Source organism: Lacerta agilis, chromosome 2 (assembly GCF_009819535.1).
Source record: "Lacerta agilis isolate rLacAgi1 chromosome 2, rLacAgi1.pri, whole genome shotgun sequence".
Classification (NCBI taxonomy): Eukaryota; Metazoa; Chordata; class Lepidosauria; order Squamata; family Lacertidae; genus Lacerta; species Lacerta agilis.
In genome coordinates, this window is record NC_046313.1 from 42,031,248 (window position 1) to 42,055,250 (window position 24,003).

General features: G+C 40.1%; 1 protein-coding gene across 2 annotated transcripts in view; it reads left to right on the forward strand.

Annotated features, from left to right (window-relative positions):
• GABRG2 (gamma-aminobutyric acid type A receptor subunit gamma2) overlaps positions 1-24,003 on the forward strand; it is a 61,930-nt gene that overhangs the window by 36,107 nt on the left and 1,820 nt on the right. Inside the window, exons 7-9 of one of the 2 annotated variants that reach the window (XM_033139816.1) lie at positions 20,102-20,254; positions 21,370-21,575; positions 23,265-23,288. In XM_033139816.1, the coding sequence (XP_032995707.1) occupies positions 20,102-20,254; positions 21,370-21,575; positions 23,265-23,288 (383 nt within the window). The remainder of the gene's footprint in view (positions 1-20,101; positions 20,255-21,369; positions 21,576-23,264; positions 23,289-24,003) is intronic. The other variant, XM_033139817.1, reaches the window with a different exon arrangement.

A 24,003-nucleotide genomic window follows, 5' to 3' on the forward strand; every position in this document is an offset into this window, starting at 1 on the left:
CCCCACAAGGTCTGAGGGACAGTGGACCGGCTCCCTGCTGAAAAAGTTTGCTGACCCCTGCTCTAGTATATAATAACAGTCCCAAAAATCCACAAAAATAAAGTATCCTTCTAGCTGGATTACTTATGTACTAAGACTCCATGGCCAAGCTATATTCACGATAGCTACCTTGACAATTAAATTACAAGATTAGTTGTTCAATTACCAGATTGTAATAATGCCTAGTACCCTTCATGGATGACTGCCTCCCCTTCATGGATCACTGCCTTGTCGTGGCGAAGGGGCTTGAATTACTCAGGGAAGCTATGAGCTATGCCGTGCAGGGCCACCCAAGATGGACAGGTCATAGTGGAGAGTTTGGACCAAACGTGATCCACCTGGACCAAACGTGATCCACCTGGAGGAGGAACTGGCAACCCACTCCAGTATCCCTGCCAAGAAAACTCCATGGGCAAAGACAACAGGCATATAAAAGATATGACGCTGGAAGATGAGCCCCTCAGGTCGGAAGGCGTCCAACATGCTACTGGGGAAGAGCGGAGGACAAGTACAAGTAGATCCAAAGCTGATGAAGCGGCTGGGCCAAAGCCGAAAGGACACTCAGTTGCGGATATGCCTGGAAGCGAAAGGAAAGTCCAATGCTGCAAAGAAAAGTATTGCATAGGAACCTGGAATGTAAGAACCATGAACCTTGGTAAGCTGGATGTGGTCAAAAATGAGATGGCAAGAATAAACATTGACATCCTAGGCATCAGTGAACTAAAATGGACGGGAATGGGCGAATTCAGTTCAGATGACTATCATATCTACTACTGCGGGCAGGAATCCCGTAAAAGAAATGGAGTGGCCCTCATAGTCAACAAAAGAGTGGCGAAAGCTGTACTGGGATGCAATTTCAAAAATGATAGATTGATCTCGATACGAATCCAAGGCAGTCCTTTTAACATCACAGTAATCCAAGTTTATGCACCAACTTCCAGTGCTGAAGAAACTGAAATTGACCAATTCTATGAAGACTTACAACACCTTATAGAAATGACACCAAAGAAGGATGTTCTTCTCATTATAGGGGATTGGAATGCTAAAGTAGGGAGTCAAGAGATAAAAGGAACAACTGGCAAGTTTGGCCTTGGAGTTCAAAATGAAGCAGGGCAAAGGCTAATAGAGTTCTGTCAGGAGAACAAGCTGGTCATCACAAACACTCTTTTCCAACAACACAAGAGACGACTCTACACATGGACATCACCAGATGGGCGACATCGAAATCAGATTGATTATATTCTCTGCAGCCAAAGATGGAGAAGCTCTATACACTCAGCAAAAACAAGACCTGGAGCTGACTGTGGCTCTGATCATCAGCTTCTTATAGCAAAATTCCAGCTTAAACTGAAGAAAGTAGGAAAAACCACTGGGCCAGTAAGATACAATCTAAATCAAATTCCTTATGAATACACAGTTGAAGTGAAAAACAGGTTTAAGGACTTAGATTTGGTGGATAGAGTGCCTGAAGAACTGTGGATGGAGGCTCGTAACATTATACAGGAGGCAGCAACGAAAACCATCCCAATGAAAAAGAAATGCAAGAAAGCAAAGTGGCTGTCCAATGAGGCCTTAAAAATAGCGGGGGAGAGAAGGCAAGCAAAATGCGAGGGAGATAGTGAAAGATACAGGAAATTGAATGCAGATTTCCAAAGAATAGCAAGGAGAGACAAGAGGGCCTTTCTAAACGAGCAATGCAAAGAAATAGAGGAAAATAACAGAATGGGAAAAACCAGAGATCTGTTCAAGAAAATTGGAGATATGAAAGGAACATTTCGTACAAAGATTACCACAATTAAGGACAAAAGTGGAAAGGACCTAACAGAAGCAGAAGACATCAAGAAGAGGTGGCAAGAATACACAGAGGAACTATACCAGAAAGATATAGAGGTCTCATACACCCCAGGTAGTGTGGTTGCTGACCTTGAGCCAGACATCCTGGAGAGTGAAGTCAAATGGGCCTTAGAAAGCCTTGCTAACAACAAGGCCAGTGGAAGTGATGATATTCCAGCTGAACTATTTAAAATCCTAAAAGATGATGCTGTTAAGGTGCTACACTCAATATGCCAACAAGTTTGGAAAACTCAGCAGTGGCCAGAGGATTGGAGAAGATCAGTTTACATCCCAATCCCAAAGAAGGGCAGTGCCAAAGAATGCTCTAACTACCGCACAATTGCACTCATTTCACACGCTAGCAAGGTTATGCTTAAAATTCTACAAGGCAGGCTTAAGCAGTACGTGGACCGAGAACTCCCAGAAGTGCAAGCTGGATTTCGAAGGGGCAGAGGAACCAGAGACCAAATTGCAAACATGCGCTGGATTATGGAGAAAGCTAGAGAGTTCCAGAAAAACATCTACTTCTGCTTCATTGACTACGCAAAAGCATTTGACTGTGTCGACCACAGCAAACTATGGAAAGTTCTTAAAGAAATGGGAGTGCCGGATCACCTCATCTGTCTCCTGAGAAATCTCTATTTGGGACAAGAAGCTACAGTTAGAACTGGATATGGAATAACTGATTGGTTCAAAATTGGGAAAGGAGTACGACAAGGCTGTATATTGTCTCCCTGCTTATTTAACTTATATGCAGAATTCATCATGAGAAAGGCTGGGCTGGATGAATCCCAAACCGGAATTAAGATTGCCGGAAAAAATATCAACAACCTCAGATATGCTGATGATACAACCTTGATGGCAGAAAGTGAGGAGGAATTGAAGAACCTTTTAATGAGGGTGAAAGAGGAAAGCGCAAAATATGGTCTGAAGCTCAACATCAAAAAAACTAAGATCATGGCCACTGGTCCCATCACCCCCTGGCAAATAGAAGGGGAAGAAATGGAGGCAGTGAGAGATTTCACTTTCTTGGGTTCCATGATCACTGCAGATGGTGACAGCAGTCACGAAATTAGAAGACGCCTGCTTCTTGGGAGAAAAGCAATGACAAACCTAGACAGCATCTTAAAAAGCAAAGACATCACCTTGCCAACAAATGTCCGTATAGTTAAAGCTATGGTTTTCCCAGTAGTAATGTACGGAAGTGAGAGCTGGACCATCAAGAAGGCTGATCGCCGAAGAATTGATGCTTTTGAATTATGGTGCTGGAGGAGACTCTTGAGAGTCCCATGGACTGCAAGAAGATCAAACCTATCCATTCTCAAGGAAATCGGCCCTGAGTGCTCACTAGAAGGACAGATCCTGAAGTTGAGGCTCCAGTACTTTGGCCACCTCATGAGAAGAGAAGACTCCCTGGAAAAGACCCTGATGTTGGGAAAGATGGAGGGCACAAGGAGAAGGGGACGACAGAGGATGAGATGGTTGGACAGTGTTCTCGAAGCTACTAACATGAGTTTGGCCAAACTGCGGGAGGCAGTGAAGGATAGGCGTGCCTGGCGTGCTCTGGTCCATGGGGTCACGAAGAGTCGGACACGACTGAACGACTGAACAACAACAACCTGCCTCCAAATGAAGTGAGGTCTTCTCCTAAGTCTGAAACACCCTCACACAGTACCATTTCCCTGGCAGGCTGGTACAGACAGTGGTAAAGTTCACTCAGTAGGGATAAGGGAGAAATTTGGTTTGGAAACTGAATTTCCTGAAAAATACGTATGCAAATTGAAACCCAACTATCCTTTTATAATTGACACTTCTCTTAATTTTGTGCTGTTGATTTTCCACCAAAAAACTGTACGAAATGCACATACTAGGCATAGTGTTCATGAAAATGCATATATTAATAAAAATAACATTAAAAAGCTGCATTATATTATGCAAATTATGCAAAATTGCCTGCAAATATGTGCATATTGGGAGAAATGTTCACTAAAATACTGATGGATTTTTTTTAGAGAAGTATTAAAATGTATTAATTTTATTTAAAATGAATGCTGAAATATAGTCAACTGTACTTAGGACAGGGAGAATGAGAAGCTGAAATTGACATATTTGTCCATCTCTACTAGGGTAATTGCTCAGAAAGCTTTGGTGGCCATGGCTTAACATGGGCTCTGCTAAAGTCGAGTGAGAATATAACAGATTACCAGATACACAGTCATAATGATGAAACTGTAAGATTTTTTAAACATCTCCTTTCTTTCCAATGCAAGTATATTTATGAAATACAGTTGGTGAAGAAGACCACCAATGTTTCTCCCTAGTTAACACACTTTTCTGCAGTACAGAAAAGGACTTCATGGCTGGAGTGGGAAAATTCACAAAAATCATTTAAAGAGTCAAAATATAATTTAGTGTCACACAAACAAAAATAAGACATTTGAGCTATAAAAAAATACAGAGATACAGGTGAAACTCAAAAAATTAGAATATTGTGGAAAGGTTCGTTTCTTTCAGTAATTCAACTTAAAAGGTGAAACTAATATATGAGATAGACTCATGACATGCAAAGCGAGATATGTCAATCCTTTATTTGTTATAATTGTGATGATTATGGCGTACAGCTGATGAGAACCCCAAATTAACAATTTCAACTTTGGGGTTTTCATCAGCTGTACACCATAATCATCACAATTATAACAAGCAAAGGCTTGATATATCTCGCTTTGCATGTCATGAGTCTATCTCATATATTAAACTCCAGTAGCTAATGAAAACAATTGCTAACATAAATGGACTTTTCCATGGTATTCTAATTTTTCGAGTTTCACCTGTATAAGCATTTCTGTATTGACTGCTTTATCCTTTAATTTGTATTTTTGAAGCAAATTTTGCAAGCTGAGCATGCATTAAGAATATGTTACCCCTAAGCAAGCAACTTAAAGAAGCTCAAGATTCTTAGTCCTGGCTCAGTTGGAAAAGTGATGTTGTAAGTACTAATGACACTTTGTGACACATTAATCAAATTGCATTTTGTGCAAATTGCATTTCTTATGGCCCACACTCCTGTTTTTATTGAAATCACTGAATCTAATGATCTATTTTCATTAAACTGTTGTGATATCAGGAAAGAAATACATTGTAATTTCATTACCAAAGTCTGCAACCGGAGATAGATGTAATAAAAACAAATTGTGATAGAAAATATTTGTCCTTCCTAAAAAGATTAGAAAGTTAAAACATAAAAAGTTTAATCACCACTGGTGCACATCTACAACAATAATGGTACAACCCACTGATGGAGATCAATGTGATTTATTCCCAGGTAAGGGTTTTACTTCAAAAGTGCTGTTGCACAGCCTCTGCAAGACCCACCAATCAGCTGACCATTGGGTCTCATGTAGTCCAATGCTCAGGGCTTTGCTGGCACCACCGATCAGCTGATTGGTGGTGCCTGCAAACCTCCTTTCAGCTGAGCCAGGTCTTGGCCTGTCCCTCATTCGATCTCGTATAGGGCAGGTGGACACAGCTTTGCCAAAATGGCCTCGCAGGGCCAGCGTGCATACTTTATTTTCATGGACCAGAGGTTCCCCACTGCTGACTTAATCATGTGAGGGAGAGTAGGGGTGTGCTGGCAAGCTCTTATGCCCTTGGCATGTCAGCTCTCCTGTTTTTCAGCTCTCATAGAATCACAGAATTGGAGGACTGAAGGATGTATTTATGGAGAGTCCCTGTATGATCTAAAACTTTGACCATGCAGAGTTCTCTATTGGAGAGGGAGCTTCAGTGAGCTGGCTCTCTATTTCAGAGGACTTCCCTCCAACTCCTGGAGGAATAAAAAAGAGAGCTGAAGATTACACAGCAGATGAGACACCCCTTACCAGCTCCCTTGTGTGATTTTGATTGCCCAAAGAAAGAGAGCATCTTAAAAAGGTCTTCTGTTTTCTTCCTTTTCAAACCTTTCCTTATTTTGGGTAACACAGTGTGTAACCAACTCATGTGAGAGGCGGGGGTGAGCCACAGTGCACCCCTACCCCAGAATCTGTCCAGGCATTAAAAGTTTCTGAGCAGAATTGGCTTTTCCTATGTGCATTAATTGAATATGCTTTGAACAGCTGGACAGGGCTCAGGTCATAACCAAAATGTCACATTTTGATTCGTAACAGAAAATCAGCTGGAATACTTCTAGGCAGTTCAGGGTGAAGAGATACTGCTGAAATGGGGGGGGGGCACCCAGAAAGAGAGAGAGATTGGCTTCTGGCATATATATGTCCTCAATAATAAACACAGATGCCTCCAAGGCTGTTCTTGCCCAATTAAATCCTTTCACAATGTAACTGCAGTTGCCGGCTTCTCAACTTCATGTTGTTATATAGCATTTTGGTAACCTACTTAGCTAATACGCCAAGGCCCTTCTTGCTGCCCATCAACTGTAATGAGGAGCTTTAATTGAGAGCAAGTCTGAATGGGAAGCAGAGGAATAGGATCCTTAGTTACATGAACAACCTAGTCCACAATCCAGTTAAATCGATGGTGTGTGTGTGTGTGTGTGTAAGAAGCATAGAATTGTAGGGTTGGAAGGAACCCCAAGGGTCATCTAGTCCAAGACCCTGCAACGCAGTAATCTTTTGCCCAACATAGTGCTTGAACCCATAACTCAGAGATCAAGAATATTATGCTCTACCAACTGAGCTATCCGAGATTCAGTTTATTTAAGTGACTAGAACCAAAATGGTGTCAATACTTTTACACTGGCATAACTAGGTTGCAGGTTGAGCTGTCACTATTAATATTATCATCATTATTACTAGTTCAGGTCACGTATATGACTGGATGAAACAGAATGCTGTGAAAAATCTGTTGTCAGGTGAACTAGGGGTATTGAAAGACCCAGATTGCCCAATTACTGAATGTTAAATGGGCTTCATAAGGGAAAGGGGGGGGGAGCCGCAGAAGTGTTAATTGAAACCCAAATAGGTATGTAGTGTACAGACAGACTATATCCCCAGGTGCTTCCCTTCCCTTTAGGTCTGCCCCTGCTCATGCTGTTACCTTCCATTCTTAGGAGATGTGTTGCCAAATTCCACACAGCAGCTGGCTTTGCTTTTGGAACATTTTAATTTCCAGACTTAAAAAAGAATGCCATGCAGTAGACACCCCTTGCAATAAGATTTTTGTGTGCTCTGTTCTCAACTTACATTTAAGAGATGGTTCTTCTTGCTTTGGTTAAATGAATTATTTGCAGCACATGGCACTTTCCCTAAAGTGATCGTAAAAAGGCTTTTTCATATTTTGATATCTTTAAATCTGCTATATAAGATGTGAACCATTAGATAAGCGTTTTCTTATCCTTCTAGGCAAAGAGCATCATGATTAGAGTCAAATGGCAACTATATAGGATTGCTATGAAGTCCTTGAGGGGTTTTACATATTAATAACATTTTACCTGTTTGAGTTAAGCTGAAATACTACAGCTTGTGTCACATAGGGAGCATAAGAAGCTGTCTTATCCTGCCTAGCCTAGAGAAACTAGTTGGATGGGGTGGAGGATATAACTGCTATGCTACTTCACAGCAGGTATTTTTGGCCTCCTCAATATTTGTCCGAAGGAGCCTGCCCCCCCTCAGTGTTAATGAAGATAGTGGTGTTATTGACAAGACAGGTGGGGGAAACCCATGATGTGATGTGTGTCACAGCTTCAGTGGCCAGCTCCTCCAGAATGGTCGACTTCCTCCAGATCATATGATATGTGCTGGGCCCCCTCAATTTTGGGGGCAACTTTGTACATCTACACACTTGGTTGAAGCATTCTGTTTCTTCTTTTCATTTGTGTCTTTATCACATCTACATTAAATATGTGTATATAACTGATAAACTATGTAAAAAGCTTGATGTGATTGTATGCATGATTTCCATCCATATTCTCTTTGTGCAATGTTTTACTGGTGTATTTGTTTATTACGGGTAGAGGATATAAAATAGCCTCGTTTGTATTTAACTCAGACTTAAGAAATACAAAGAAATATTAATTAAAAGTAATTTCTATTTCTATTTCAATTAATTCTGATAACATATATTATTTATATTACTGACATTATAAAATTATTTCTTTCGGAATTATTTTGTTTCCGTTTTAAGATTTGCACTGCATTGTATTTCTTGGCAGTTTTTAAAAGTTGAAACACTGCATCGAAGTTCACGTGGGAAAGGGGAAGACATTTGGCCAGCTCTATAACCTACATGGAAGTTGTCCTCCAGTTTGCACCAGCAATGCATTTGTCTCATTTATACCCATAAGTCTCCAATCATCTGATTAGTGCTCTTCTACATCCCCCACCTCAGAACCTTCCTCCCTGTTCCTTGCCTCTATATCAACCTGCTAGATGTTTGCAAGGGCTTAGGTCTCTCATTAAATATAGTGCTTTCTTGTTTTAAAAAAGAAAACTCTTCTTCGTTGTGTTCCTTTGCTCATAAGATTGGTACTGTATTTCCAGTCTTTTCAAAACTTGGCAGGTCAGATACCCAGAGGAAGTACTAGAATCCCTAAAATTGTCATGCATTTGAATGCAAAACTCCAAAGTTACACACCCAAGTCAGTTCAAAAAACATTTCAAAGGATTATAAGCAGACTAATTAATGATCTTTGGACCCCAGAATCCAAGTTCAGAGAATTTTTAAAGGTGTTATTTTTTCCCTAGTCTTTGACATGGGTGACTCTTGTCTGATCTTCTTGAAACATGGCAAGTGTTATGCCCCTATGGAGTAATATAATGCGTTCAATTTTCATGGTAGTTGAGCACAGAACTCCAAAGTTACAGGCAGCATTAGTCTGGTTTAGACTCCATTGAATGTAATAGAAAGCTTATTGGAAGTCTCCCCATTTTAAATTGCATCTCAAATTGAGACTCTTTATCTAATCTCTCTTAAAAAAAATTCCAGGTGTGATGCCCTGAAGAAGTAATCTAAATCCTTCAAATGTAGTTCTAGTCAGCTTTGAAATGCCATGAATAAAATAAAATGGTGTGTGTGTGTGTTCCATTGAAAATAATGATGTCCAAAAAATGAATTCCGAATTAGCTAAATACAAGTGAAAGTTTAACAAAAGGAACAAATTAAAAATAATAATTTTAAAGCCAAAATCACAAAAGGAAAACAATCATCCCCCCCCCAGTTCACATCCTTAAGATATACGTGCAGGTTTGCATTGATAAAACAACACCAAATCCAGTTTTGATGTGTTTGTATGTATGGTTGAGTCAATATGGATTTTGTTTGACCAATGTGCAAGAGTGTGCATTCATAAAACAAAACACAAACTTTATAGTCATGCGTATGACCACATGAGCATTGCAGGGTAGCTTTTTAAAAAATGAATGTGCACATGCATATTAGCAACAGTGGGGAATGCAAATACCTGAAATAACTTAGATGAATTGTGCATGCTTCCATTCTGAAATTAGTTACATATATTATCTTAATGGAATAAGAATTCAAGAGCACTGGAGTACATGACACAGACCAGACACAGTAAAGGGATAGAACTGGGAAAATCTGCTCATCTCTTGGTAGGACATCCCTTGTGTTAAACTGCTCTAAATCAGGAGGTGTCTTCTCCTCAAGGCTCATCTTCAAGTCAAAATGTTGTTCCATTATGTTCTAGTTAACAGAATATTCTGGATATTTGGAATTCCACAAAATAGTTGACTGTGAAAAAATGGTACTCTGCACTCATAAGGCCATTTGCTAGTTTGACAAAATGAACAAAACAATGTAAAATGTAAGCATTAACTATGATTTGCAGCTGAGAGTACAGACAATATGTAATCATTTACTGTCTGAAATGGTATTTTGGAATGAGCTGGGATTACTCCTTTGTAAAATGCAAGATGTTTTCTAGCTTCATTAGAGCTCTGTGAGATTAACTAACTAGTTCACCAGATGCATCCCAGAAAATCTCTATGGGCTGTGTCCTATATTTGTAAGCTATTATGTGAAAACTATTATTAGGCTGGTTATTGGCAGAGTTGTGATGAGAATGGATATGGTTAGGGAGTGCGGCTTCAAAACAGAGTGAACATATAGGCTAAGGATCCAGTTTGGTACATCATACCCCAAATGGAACCCATAATCAATGCAGGCAGTTTGTAGAGGAGCAATATGCAGCTTTACTTACTTACTTACTTACTTACTTACTTACTTACTTACTTACTTACTTACTGCAGAGAATCCAGGGAGCTGCCCTGAAAGTTTTGTATCAGTTGCGGCAATTTGCACAGCAAATTATGTTATTTGGGGATAGTTAGAAATTACCTTCCCAATCTCACAAGCCTATTGCTGCGATGATCAGAAGACAGTGGGTGATAGCTTTGTTTTACCTGGTGTAGAACTACTGAAATTAATGGACCTAGCTTAGTCATGGTTCATTAATTTCAATGGGTCAACTCTGAATAAAACTTAGCTGACTAGCATCCACTTTCTACACAATCTGGTGCAGGAGGAAGAAATTCATAGGAATTTCAGGGGCACTTTGGGAGGTGGGAGAGTAATGGTTTTAACTGTGGGAGGTGGGAGAGTAATGGAGTCAGATGTAGTGACTTCTCTGTGTTTTTCATTTTAAACAAGTTTTTCCCCCCTCCCATTGGAAAGTAGAATAATTCATCTGTGATCTGGTTCCATTCTCCCCTCCCCTCACAATGCATCTGAGGAAGTATTCTATGTCAAGACTTGGAAATGCTGCCCTTCTTCCCATGTACTTTAAGGATGTTGTCTTCAATGGCATTTCCACATAATGGGGAACCCTAACTGATGGGGTTTCATGCTTTGTGGGTTGACACATTCAATTGAATGTGTGCTTTTCAGAAGGTGGCTAGAGGGGTGACTTGATGTTGGGTTTGTATCTAGCAATGCATGTGCATTAGAAAAGTAGGATAAACTTATTTTTTAAATAAAGTTAATGCTTTTCCAGAGGGGTAGCCTTGGTAGTCTTGCAGCAAAAGCAACAAAGCATCTTGTGGCCATTTAATGGCAAAACAGCCCAACTCAAAGCCATCTATGGCTGCAATTCTAACCATACCTACTCAGAAGTAAGTCCCATGTAAGTGGTGTTAGACTTGCAGCCAAGCTTCATTTCACAGTTTAGTATAAACTTGTCATCCTGTCTTAGGCATCAGGGTGGGACAATTTAGGACCCTGAAGATACTTTGCTCTTTGTTTCCTGTATTGTATTGATTACTCCTTCACTCAGCTGTAATGCTACTTAACCACATATAAGTCCTTTTTATTGTAACATTTTATTTCATGAATGCATGTTTCTTCAAAAAAAACAAAAAAAAAACACAGACACCTGTATGTGTCTACTGAAACATAATGTTCAAGCAAATGTGTGTTTCAAATGTGGAGATTTGGCTGGGAATGGGGCAAAACTTTTAAAGTGAATATTCAGGGGATGGATGTGATAACTGAGCAATCAAATTCAGATGTTTCTCTCTCCTTTCTCCCTCAAGAGGCTTGGACTTTAATGGAGGAGCACAGATAAAGTCTACAGAAGAGAGATTGCTTCTTCTAATGTGATAAGAAATACAATACAGTAAAGATACATTTCAAGGGTTTTTAAAATTCGCAATAAGAAATGTATTAAGGCTCCAAAATATGTTTGTTCGTTTTTTAAGCTTTTTGTTGCAGAGCACTTGAATTTCTCTAGGACCTGTCCAGGGTCCTGAAATATCTATCTCTGACTGCTCTCATTCTCTGACTTGTTAAGTTGCTAAACAGTCACTGCCTGCCCTTGTTGTTTGCTTGGACTGTTGCCCAGGGGCTCAGCCACATCATGCAGGACAGGATAGTTGCTTATTTGTGCATGAAGCAAGATGCAAGCTTATTTGGTGGCCCAAAAGTTAGCCGTACCTGAAATAAACATGAGGGAAAATGTTCTCCGAAAATTTTTATCATGTGTATGGGGTACTGTTTATATAATTAGTAAAATAATCAAGACATGTCTCTGTCTGGGAGACCATAGGGAGGCTTATTTTTGCACAGCCATTGGGTTTGCCTGCTTTCCATTTATAGCCTTTCATTCTGCAGTTAGATTGGTTCTAGTATAGGGTCCGAAAGTTCATGTATTTTCTTTTATTAGTATAACATGCACCATGCAATGTAAGACTGTGGTACCCAATTATAGCTGCTTTCCTCCAGCTGCACACCAGCAAGCATCTGTTAGACCTTAAAGGGGTTGCAAATGTCTTGCCTGGAATTACTCCAGTTCAGCAAAGCTGTATCTTGCTGCATTTGTGCTTTTCCCTTGAAGGGACATTGTGCATAGTCACCTCCTTTCCAGCCTCCACCCACCCAAACACCCCAGCTCTCTATAGTTGGTCTGAAATTCCACTTCTTTTGAAGCTGAACTGCCCTGAAATGCATATGCCATTAGCCTGACTGATCACACTGAGCTTCCAAGAGTCTGCTTTTGATCTGCACTGCTTTTGTTTTGCCCTCCAGAATCTTGTAGCGAGATAAGGTTTTCTCGTTGCTTACTTGCTTAGATTACTTTCCTAAGGGGGATTTAAAACAAAATGTTCCAGCAAAAATGGTGATGCAGTCCTCTGAAATATTTAAAGGATGGAAGTTGAAAAAACATGGAATTGAGTGTGTGTGTGTGTGTGTGTGTGTGTTTGGGAGGGGGAAGAACTTGAGCAATGAAACAGCTTTTCATCTTGTCTGCATCCCAGAATCCCTCTGGCTTTTTCCTTATGAGACCTTCTTACCAGCTTGATGGCAGTGTACTTTCTAATGGCACTTCCTTGTAGAAGTATTTCTCCTGGTGTGGGTTCAGGCAGAATGAATCTGTTAACATCTGTAGCCTCTCTGAGGATCAGTGCCCTGAGCTAGAAGGGATTTTTTTCCAGTTTTATTATGCAGTACTGTCCCTTGACTTTGAAAGTAGCTGGAAATATAAACATCAAAGATTAAATGCATAGGAGCCTTGCCTTTCCCAACTCCCTGGGAATGGAAGGCTTTTAGAGGAGTTTTGAGCTGGCTTTTATCCTACCTCTGGCAATCTAAAGAGACTTGAAAGACAGTTGACGAAGTAGAATCCTAAGCATTAACCTGCTTGTGTAATTTGTATCTGTGCCATTGGCCTTTTACATGACTCTTCTCACTCTGTGGTGACATTAATTCTAGGGATCTTTGCTGCCACAAGCTCTGAGTTGGGCAGAAGCTGGAGCTCATGGGTTTCTCCCACCTATCTTGCCAATAACACCATTATTTTCATCAAATATTTTTAGTACATTTGATTTGACACTCCACTTTGCCAGGGAGTTCAAAAGTGTGTTTGGTCAAATAGGTCTTCTGTACTCTGTGCATCCCACAATTAGCAAATTGACATGAAGAAAGAAAAAGAAATGGGGACATACTTACACTTCCTCCCTGATAAGCAGGCACAGACCTGTACTCTTAGGATTGAAGGAGAGCTGAAAAACCAAAGGCAGTTCTTCCACCTCATTCAGAGCTGCCAGGGTGGAACAGCAGGTGGAGAGCAGCTCTTACATCCCTCCACCCTTTCCTCTTTTCTTAATAGTGTAACAAAAAGGTGGAAACCCCAGACAATGGGGGTAGGAGTGGGAGTAACTAGCAACATGACAGAGTAAGAGCTTAACATCCAAGGCACTTGGGACCTCTCATGTCCCCCAACAGGGAGTTTCAATACAGAATGTTCAACCTCTGCTACTGTCTCCTCTTTCCTTCCACTGAGTACAAGAGATTTAACTTCTGTATTTGAAATTCTCTGATGGAGGGTCTGAGAGGCCAAAAACACACTGGATATCCCCCGCCCCCATTACCCCTTTGCTGATCTTTCCTTCCTTCCTTCCTTCCTTCCTCAAGCAGCAACAAATATGCCTCCCACTGGGAGCAAAGGGAATAAGCTACAGTAGCTCTTGTAGTTTTCACTTTTGCAGGGGGTGGATGGGTGTTTAAGGCAATGGATCTTTCAGGTTCATTTGCCAGCACGATCCATTTTCAGCCTTACCAATGTTTATGCTCCAGCATCAGTAGGACAAGGGCCATAAATTTTCTACAGTGGTGGAGAGGTGGAATCAGATTTTGGAGCACTCTCTCCAAGATGCACCCCATGGTACTAATCCTAATGGACCACAGAAGTGAAAGTCCATTGAGGGGATATGGAGGGTGTGGGAGTGAGATGGAGTACACACCTTTCCAGAGCATTTACAAGATACAAGAACTGAGAGTTTGAACTGTCACAACTTTGGCTCCAGTTTTGGAAGATGTTTTTGCATCCTGGGTTGCATGCAGAGGAAATGCTTCTGTTCTAAAATCTCATTTATTCACAACCGCAGAGCAATTTCCTTGAATATTATTGGTATAATAGTGAACTCTGCAGGTTAATTGGAAGCCAATCTTTCAACCAGTCTGAACAGCTCAAATGAAAAAACATTTTGCTCTCCTCCACAGTGGTAGCTTACTGAGGAGGAAATAAAAGGAAAAGGAAGCAGATGCAACTTCATTTGCAGATTATTTACACTTTGGTGTGTAATGGTACCTCCTGAGGTACTTCAGTCTACTCCATCAGTGCATAGATGCTAATCCCCAATACCAAACATCTTCCTGACAAGTCTCTGCTAATCCCCAGATAGGCACTGTGCTACTTTTCTAAATGACAACAGCTTACTTATTTTAATTATGTCCCAGTTAACTACATTATATGCTAAAAGTTTTAGTAAAATATAAAAGCTGCATTTTGCATAGCAGCCATTTTATAAGCCTTTCAGAACTAAAATAAATAAATAAATAAAATTAAAGAGCACACACACACCCTTACACCCCTACGCCTACTCTTGTGAATTGTGTGTATGTATGTTTACTGTTCACATTTACATTCCAAAGATTCAAAAGTGGTGTCTTACGTAGGCATATAAAGAAAGCTAAAGTGAGCAAGTCTCCAAATACACTTCCATATATTCCCTTCCAGGGATCAGTTCATCATGTGCAAAGAGAAAACATTAATTCACTCATTGAAGTGGGTTTAGAAGATATGCTGAGATGTCACAGACCTCCTGAGCATGTAAAGAGCTGCTGACTGTATTGTACCCTTTGGTAATAGATGTATGGTTGCATTTTAACTGTAGGTCTCTAGCTGTCAGCTTACTTCTAAAGGGCGACTAGAGGTGAGTTATAGCTTACTAAAGAATGGTACCAACACAATGTCAGAACAGATAGCATTTACTATTGGAATAAAATCACAGACATAAATTGCTCCTTAATTCCAATAGGATGGAGCTATAACCAATGGTGAAATGCTAAATGCTTATTTGCACTTAAGCAGTAAAAGTCACCCTATTTTTTTAAAAAATGAAATGTCATTTCATATCAGAGTGATTCTCTGGAATAACCCCTGCCCACTAAGTCTTATGTACAAAGCATTGCACTGCCCCCAATTTGATTTGTGATTTTGTGATTCTGTGATGATGAACCAAGATTGGGACATACATGCACTACCCACTCTTGAGTTGAATATGTTTGATCATTTCTGACTCATTCACTAGCACAATACACATACAGAATTAGTCATAAAATACAGTTGGGATTTCTGGGATCCTAGCAGGTAGCTTCATCCCAAAGAGAATCTGACATAAATGAACTCTAGAGCAAGCGTTGTTAAAGATGCAACTGTGCTTGACTTCATTATGTAGTGAAACTATAATTGTGGCATGGAAATGAATGTTTGGAAAGGACAGAGTAGATAGAGCTAATTCATGATGCGATACATGGGGCCTGTGCTAATTGTGGGCAGATTTCTTACTTATACAACTGACAAGACACACCATCAGTTGCCAGCTGTACAATTTCAGAGGTGCTGGGTGCCTTACTATTTATTAGCAAGTATTTATATAAAGCACCATAGCAGGTTCAAATGCTGAAGATGCATCATTTGAAATAGAAACTTGCTCAAATTCTTAGCAGATACTGCAAGATACAGTAATGAAAGAGGAAAGGATACTAATCCCTCACTCCCCTAAGTAAGAATATTTTGCCACAACACATTTAATTCAGCCGTTCCTGAATTTAAGCAGAATGTCCACTCTAAATCATTCCCTCTTCCTCCCTGTAAAGAGCATGGTTTGTTAGGACAGCTGGTGTATATCTGGGTTTCTACATGCCATGTGGCCATTGTCAACTGTGCCAATAACATTGTGTCTACTAGTTATCATCTAAACAGTGACCCATGTTTACTCCAGCTGTTAAACATTTGATCAGTCCTTAAGGAACAGTTGATAAACCACACGGGAAACTTTGAACCAATTTAGGTCATGCATCACAGATTTCTCTTCATTCCTTTCCCCATCCATCTGTTGTCCTGGCACCATTTATTCCTGAAGCAAACAAGGGAAACTCCTAACCCATGAAAAGCAGTTTGTGCTGTGCAAACTCCTGTTGCCTTTGAACAGAGCCTATCTAAATAGCTTGATTCCAGATTTTTATTTATGTTTGTACACATTAGCTAAATGAACATTTAAGATGCTAGTCTTGCTATCAGAAGCAAAATTCACTGGTTAACTCTAATTGGTTATTTTCTTTTAACAGTGAAGGTGGTGGTTATAAAAGACAAATTGATGCCCAGAAAATTTTGATGGGTATTTTTCTTCCACGGTTGTAGATCTGTATATGGGCATTGCTGTGCAGCAGCCTCTCAGGTCTACATCTGTACTACACTCAGCCTTCCACCACAAAGCCCCCTTTAGATAGTGGGAGCTTCTGGTAGGAGCTCCTGGGACTGTTTCTCTCTCAGGGCCCTTCAGGGAATCACTGGAAGAGAATGGCCACTTCCACCTTCTCCTGAGGGGCCAACTGTTGCAGCCCCTCGTGGGCTGGCTGCTGTCCCTGGCAGCTGTCCCACACAATCTCAACCAGCCATTGGGAATTTCCTCAGCTGACTGAACTGCAGGGCAGGACTGCCTGCCAAAATTCTGTATTTAAAAAATGAGCCAATCAGGATCCCACTAGTGGGCAGAGCCTCATGGGTTGGTTTCTCCTGCTCTGGTCCACCAGTGACACTGACTCCTTCAGCGCAATCATCAGAAGAGCAAAACCTCCCTCGCTCCCTCCCATTCTCCTGTAATTTTACCCTTTTAACTTTTTTTACATTCTAGGTCAAATCAAATCATTCTTTATTACGGTCAAAGACCAGCTCTTAAAAAGGAGGTAAAGTAAAAATAAAAATAAATACAGCGGATCCCTTTGACGAAACACTTTCTGGGGATGTTACATATATAAAACTCTTTGAACAAGATTTAAAAGAAAATTATTAATTCTAGGTCATTTGTTTAACCATATTTGTTTCCTGGATTTCTTGTTTAACTGTGTTTTTGCCTCCTTGCGCCATCTGACCTTGCTATGGTTGCCAATGGTTGCTATATTCGGAGCCAGGAAGGAATTTGCCTGCAGAGAGATTAGCCCATCTGGAAGTTTTGCCTTCTCCATAGCAAAATGTCACAACTTTTGGTGGTTAAGGCATTGGGTGGAATCCTAGTCATCAAGCTTTTGGGTGAAGTGGTGCATCACCCAGACCTTATCCAGTGGCGTATTCACCCCATTAGAGGGGTCTTGATGCAAATCCCTGTCCAGAAGCCAAACGTGGGGTAGATGTGCCATACAGCTCCAGTGGCAGCCTGAGGATGGCCATGTCCATAGACTGCCATTTTGGGGAGCCCATAATCCATGGCACAACACTGTTAAAAAGCTTCAGCCCTCTGGTAGGAGGCTGGAATGGATATCCAATGCCTGTGCCAAGATCCACCTACATCTGGAATCAATAAGGTTGGGGCCATTTTTAATCCAGATTGTTGTCTGCTTGAGTTTGTTCATAACACCATAGCTATAGCCACTCCATGGGTGGCACTGGGACCACAATGTCCTGTGACTCTCCCATCTTGGGTTCTGCAGAATATCCCAGATTTTTTACACTGTCTGCACGTGCTCATGACACACATCATCAGATGTCATATATTTGTGCTGTAATGTATATGAGTATAAGAAAGCACACACACATCCCCACGCACATACAAAATCAGTCTGGGGGGGGGACTTTTAACACAAAAAAGCAAAAAAAGTCTGAAGTAGAGAAGGCACAGTAGTTTGTTAAGAAGTAAGCCAGCAGTGCCAAATTATGGGGGGTCTTGGGGGGCATTAAAAACCTTGGGGACATATCGAGCCCACAAGCAGCTACTTCTGATAAAAGATGGAAGTTAAAATGAGAGGTTCCAATCACCTCTGGTATGCAAGAGAAGAGAAGAGAGAAAGAGAGAAAGAGAGAAAGAGAGAGAAAGAAAGAAAGAAAGAAAGAAAGAAAGAAAGAAAGAAAGGGGGCATATAAACCCAAGGCTCAGTATGACTAATTCATGGAGCAGGAAAACTCAATTTCCCATGGGAGCTTGTGTTAATTTCAGAGTACAGTGTTTCTTAGGGAAGCTTCGGGATCTGTTTTATTAATTATTATTATTATTATTATTATTATTATTATTATTCAGTATATGCATGCCATAGCTCTCCATAGAGCCACTTTTGAAGAAATACTGAAAGGGGTTAAAACCTGAAACTAATAGCACATGAGGATTTAGAGATAGCATTCTGAAATAGATCTCAATATCAGCATATATAGTGGTAACTTTAAGTCCCATTGAAATCCACAAGAAAAACTAATGTTAGTTAATTTAATGAACCTTAAATGTGACTCACATTCTCTGTATTGCGCTAGCTCTATCTTAGGGGTTGGCAGATTTCAGGCTAGTGGGATCTACTTCATGTTTTACTAGAGCCTTGAGATCCACCAATGGCAGCCAGGTTGGGGGGGGGGGAGAAGAAAGATACACAGAATTAGAGAGTTCAGAACCCAGGGATTCATTCTGAGTACCAAAATAATAATTTGAGTTTACATGGCTCCCACTTATTTTTGTTTAGTCCTGGTTTGTGCCTTTCTTTATATCTATTCCCTACCTATCCCCATTTTCTTCATTTAAACATTTCATTTAAGTGGGAGTCAGAAATCCTTGCTAATCTACTTCAGACCACCCAGAGAGCTACTAGTAGATCCCAATCAACCTTTTGGCAACCCCACTACTCAATCTTTCTCCCTTTCACTCATATACCCATGAATTAACTGTGTTACCCTATAAATGTTGGCTCAAATATAAGTTCAGTAGACATCCTCAGAGTTCTTTGGGAAAAGTCCAGTGGTGGAAAGCGACAGCAGAACATTTTTTAAGTACAGTGGTACCTCGAGTTAAGAACTTAATTCATTCCGGAGGTCCGTTCTTAACCTGAAACTGTTCTTAACCTGAAGCACCACTTTAGCTAATGGGGCCTCCCGCTGCCACTGCACTGCCAGAGCATGATTTCTGTTCTTATCCTGAAGTAAAGTTCTTAACCTGAAGCGTTATTTCTGGGTTAGCGGAGTTCTTAACCTGAAGCGTATGTAACCTGAAGCGTATGTAACCCGAGGTACCACTGTAAATAAAAATCAAGCAGTGACATGCACTGAACAAAGTTAAATGCAAATATTTTGTTGTAGTAATTTTGGACTATGATTGCTATGGTGGTATGCAATTATCTGGGTTGCTTCTATAGTCAAACAATAGGCAAGCCAAACGTCAGTGCCCAAAGCTGGGAAGTTTATTATTAAAATAATTCTAATGAATTAACATTTGCTGTATGTTCTGACATGAGGCAAGCGTGTTGCTTTATTGTACTGTGTTGTATTGTATCAAGCACAGCACAGTAACCTCAAAGAAGTTTCACTGCATGCCTTCCAGTCAATAAAGCGCTACATTTAGTTTTAAAGAGACACCTGTTCAATTCTTTGCCTTGAAGAAAGCATGAGTTGTGAATCTTTTCTGTGGTGTTCAACGGTAGGGCCTTTCCTGGGGTGAGCAGAGGAACAGTCTAGTGCCTTATTTACTGACCTTTAGATGGCAGATTAAGGTTGAACACCTTTGCAGATTTACTTGGGAATAGCCCTCACTGAACACAGTGGGTGACATTAAACCAGGCTATATTCCATTGGATTTAATGAATATGATTAATTAGGTTCATCAATTTTGATATGTTTACTCTGAATAAAACTTAATTGAATACCATCCAGTGAAAATTACAGAAAAATCATGGCTGAGGAATGACTATTACATCCCAAGCCCTATCACCTTCCATAACATATATTTTACAGGAGATTATGTGGTCATGGCAGTCTACTTTGATCTAAGCAGAAGGATGGGCTACTTCACCATTCAGACTTACATCCCTTGCACACTCATCGTAGTGCTATCTTGGGTCTCTTTCTGGATTAATAAGGATGCCGTCCCAGCCAGAACATCTTTGGGTAGGTCATGGCTTCTCTTTATTCTGATTGTTTGTGTTCCTAAAATGCATTTAGTTCTATACTGAATTATGACCATTCCCTGTGCACATGGATCCAAACTGTCAGGATCTGGGGCCGATTCATACATTCTAAAAACTGCTTATAGGCACCTTCCCCCATTAAAGTCTCCAACCCAATGGGGCATCCCAGTTTATGTGACTGGAATATAACAGTGGCACCCCACTGTGTGACTGGAATGCCTGCTTTATTTCATGTTATTGTGGTGAACAAAATCATTTCCATTGTGTTTCAGTAGAATTAAAATGATCTTTAGAGAATGCCAGAGTGTTTCTAGGCCTAGTTTTTCCTAATTCATGAAATTGGGCTCTCTACTTTGTCTATTATTACAGTAGCTACGTGTCATGAAAGCACAGCCAACATTTGATACTTAACAGGAGTAATGGAACAGTTGAAGCTGATGTAACTACAGCCTTCTGTGCAACTGAAATGGAAAAATCCAGCACTTTTAGTTCAAACACTGCTATGCACAAATGCTGCCCAGTGTGATAAACATTGCCATTTACAATATTGTGACACTCTTTATCCCTTGAAGCACACTTGAGTGAGATGTTTACATGGACCAGTGGTCCTACATAGATCTTAAGTGAAAGAGGCCTATTTGTAACCTCAGTTAATCAATATCTGTAAACACTTTGGAGATGCCCAGGGAGAGAGGCAGCATGCAACCCAAGGGTATTATTATGATGCATAGCTCACCTCATCCTGAAGCACCGAGACCTTTGCTTGCATTTCTCAGGGGAACCTCACAGTTTATTGGTTTATATAAGCACATTTCTGACCATATTGAGGCAACTTGATTGTAACGCTGATTGTTATAATCCCACAGAAACCAGGAGCATTCCATAGGGACTTACAATGAGGGAGCTGAATGTTAATGTGGAATTAAACAGTACAAGGAATGCCTCGTGTGTTGAAGCATATGGGAGAGGATTGTGGTGTTGTGCATTCAGCAGCAGTGTGAAGGGGCCTCCTGCTCATGCCAGCATATATACACAGAGCTCCTCTATGCAAGGGAGAATGCTTAAGTAGTAATATATTTTCTGTTCCCTTCCTAGGTATCACAACTGTCCTGACCATGACCACCCTCAGCACCATCGCTCGCAAATCCCTCCCCAAGGTCTCTTATGTGACAGCAATGGATCTTTTTGTATCAGTTTGCTTTATTTTTGTTTTTTCTGCCCTGGTGGAGTACGGGACTCTCCACTATTTTGTCAGTAACAGAAAGCCAAGCAAGGATAAAGACAAAAAGAAGAAAAACCCTGTATGTATTTTTATTACTATACCAACTGATAACCCACTTTTTAATTATGTTTCCCGGAAATGAGCATTTTGTTGTCCTGTAGCTGTATTAGAAGTGGAAACCATAGAAGGTTTGCTTGATGACCAGGGAAGGGAAAGGAAGGAAATGGCTGGTCAGGTTCACATGATCCTTTTTATACCAGGGTTGGGTTTGATAGCCAGATTCCAGAAAAGTACCAAGTATATCAAGACATCAAGACAAGTATATCAAGTGACAAAATCTGACAAATAGCTACACTGGTGCACTGCAAGTCTGTTAACTTTTAGTGACAAGAGAATTGACCACTTTTATTTGGTCCATTTTCTGTTCATATGCATATGTTCTGTTGTGTTTAATTGCTGTAATGACGGGAACAAACTAAATCCTAGGTACACTTTGTGGGAGCAAGCTGCATTGAATTCCAGCACGGGATTGGGCTGCATGTAACATTTAAAATTAATCTGCCTGCAATTATGGTCCCTCTCTTTTTGAGCAAGTATTTTCAACAACTAGGTCATTTGGTGATGGCTCGTGAACTCTGAGACTGTGGTCAAACCAGCCACAGATAATAGTTCTGGTTGATTGAAAATAGCAGGGCAAATCAGGACTATAGATGTATTGTTCCAGTTCCCACCAAGGCACACCACAGCTTCTGATAGTAGCCTTTTGGAATTGTGTCTACAGGTACATGGGTGGCGGTGGTTAGAAGGCAGGCCTGTAATGTGGGGCATCTGAGGAATGTGACCCACTGCCTTTATAGGTGTCCTTGGACTCTTTGCTAATATTGAAAGATGGCAGCAGGGAAGTTACCTCAAGGTGATCTACCTGTACCCATAGAAGTCTCCTCGCTGATCCTATAAACCTGTTGAATCCTAGAAGCATTGTATTAAGGACAGAAGGAAGGTCGAGAGTATAGACATTACTAATCTGGACATTTCAAAATATGAACGATTTCTTCCTGTATCTCTTCCCCCTGCCACTTTATTCCCATCTCTTTTCTTTTTACTGCCTGTATTTTCTCCCTTCTCTCTTTTCCACCACTTACTATTATAAGTTATTTATTTTATAGGGTGTTCTGTTAGCACAGTGCTGTCCCTCCTCCCTTTTAATGCTGTTGTCTTAATTTGTGTAATCTGCATTGAAATCATTGATAAAAGGCAATATATAAATCTCTTAAATAGTTTAAGAACCAAGAGACACTTCTACAATCTGCAATCCTTGTTCACCATATTGTGAACCAGGAAGGTAAAAGGGTAGAAACTAATGGCTATAGGCCTTGAGGAAGAACAGTATATACTCAAGACTAGCCGTCTTTCCCCTTAGTTAGAGGAGCAGAAAAGAAATTGGTAGTATTTGACTGTATGAGTCACAGTATGTTTGCCTATCCATGGAAATAACTCAGAACAAACCACAGAACCCTGAACTGTCAATCTATTTTAAATTGGATTTCCAAGTTTTGTTAACTCAGATCCTTCTTTACATGTTAATCGCTTTTAAAGTTCTTATAGAAAATTCTATCTTAAATCCTTTTTCTATTTCTATTTCTTTTGACTTGCTATAGTTTAGAAAAGTAACTTTAATTTATGATACTTTTTGTCTCCTTTCCCCCCTCTCTACCTTTTTTAATTTAAAAACCTCTGATTCTTTCTTTTTCTGTCTACAAAACCAAAGCTTCTTCGGATGTTTTCATTCAAGGTATAATATTTTTGGTATAGAAATCCACTGCATGTGACTGCTGAATTGAACAACTATAGCTTCAATAAAGGATTGTTAGATATTTATGCATTCTACTTGAAGCAACCCTGCAGTGAAGTAGAATGGCTAATATGTAGATATTAACATGAAGTTGATTCAGCAGCCCAAACACTAATTCACTACTGTTTTGAACTTATGATAAGTTCAATGGATTTTAACATGTTTGGATCGCATGCATGAAGAGAGCCTAGTAGTATATCCAAAACATTTGTGCTGCTCTCTTTTTTTAGTTATTCATGGGATCCAATCCACTAGCTACACCAAGAATCCACAAAAACCCTTTTAGAACTCAGTTCTGACTCTTAATGATCTCATTTAAAGTGATGCAAGCTTCAAATCTTTCAAAGATCTGCACTGAACAATCAGATGTCATTGGAATGGTGCCAATTTTGTTCTTACACAAACTCTCAGAGTTTTGAAAGGGTATAAATTGCTTACATTCGATGCTGTCCCCAGCTCTTCAGATCATTTGCTATCCAAAATGGCAAATACAGGTAGCTGTATAACAACTTCAAATATTCCTCATTCTGAAATGCAGATACTTAGTTCTTCTGGGTGATATTTTCCCCCAAAAAAATAAATAAATAAAAAAGGCAGGTGGGAGCCTAAATCAGAGCTTTATTAAAATTATAATTTTACTTTGTTTCGAACAATT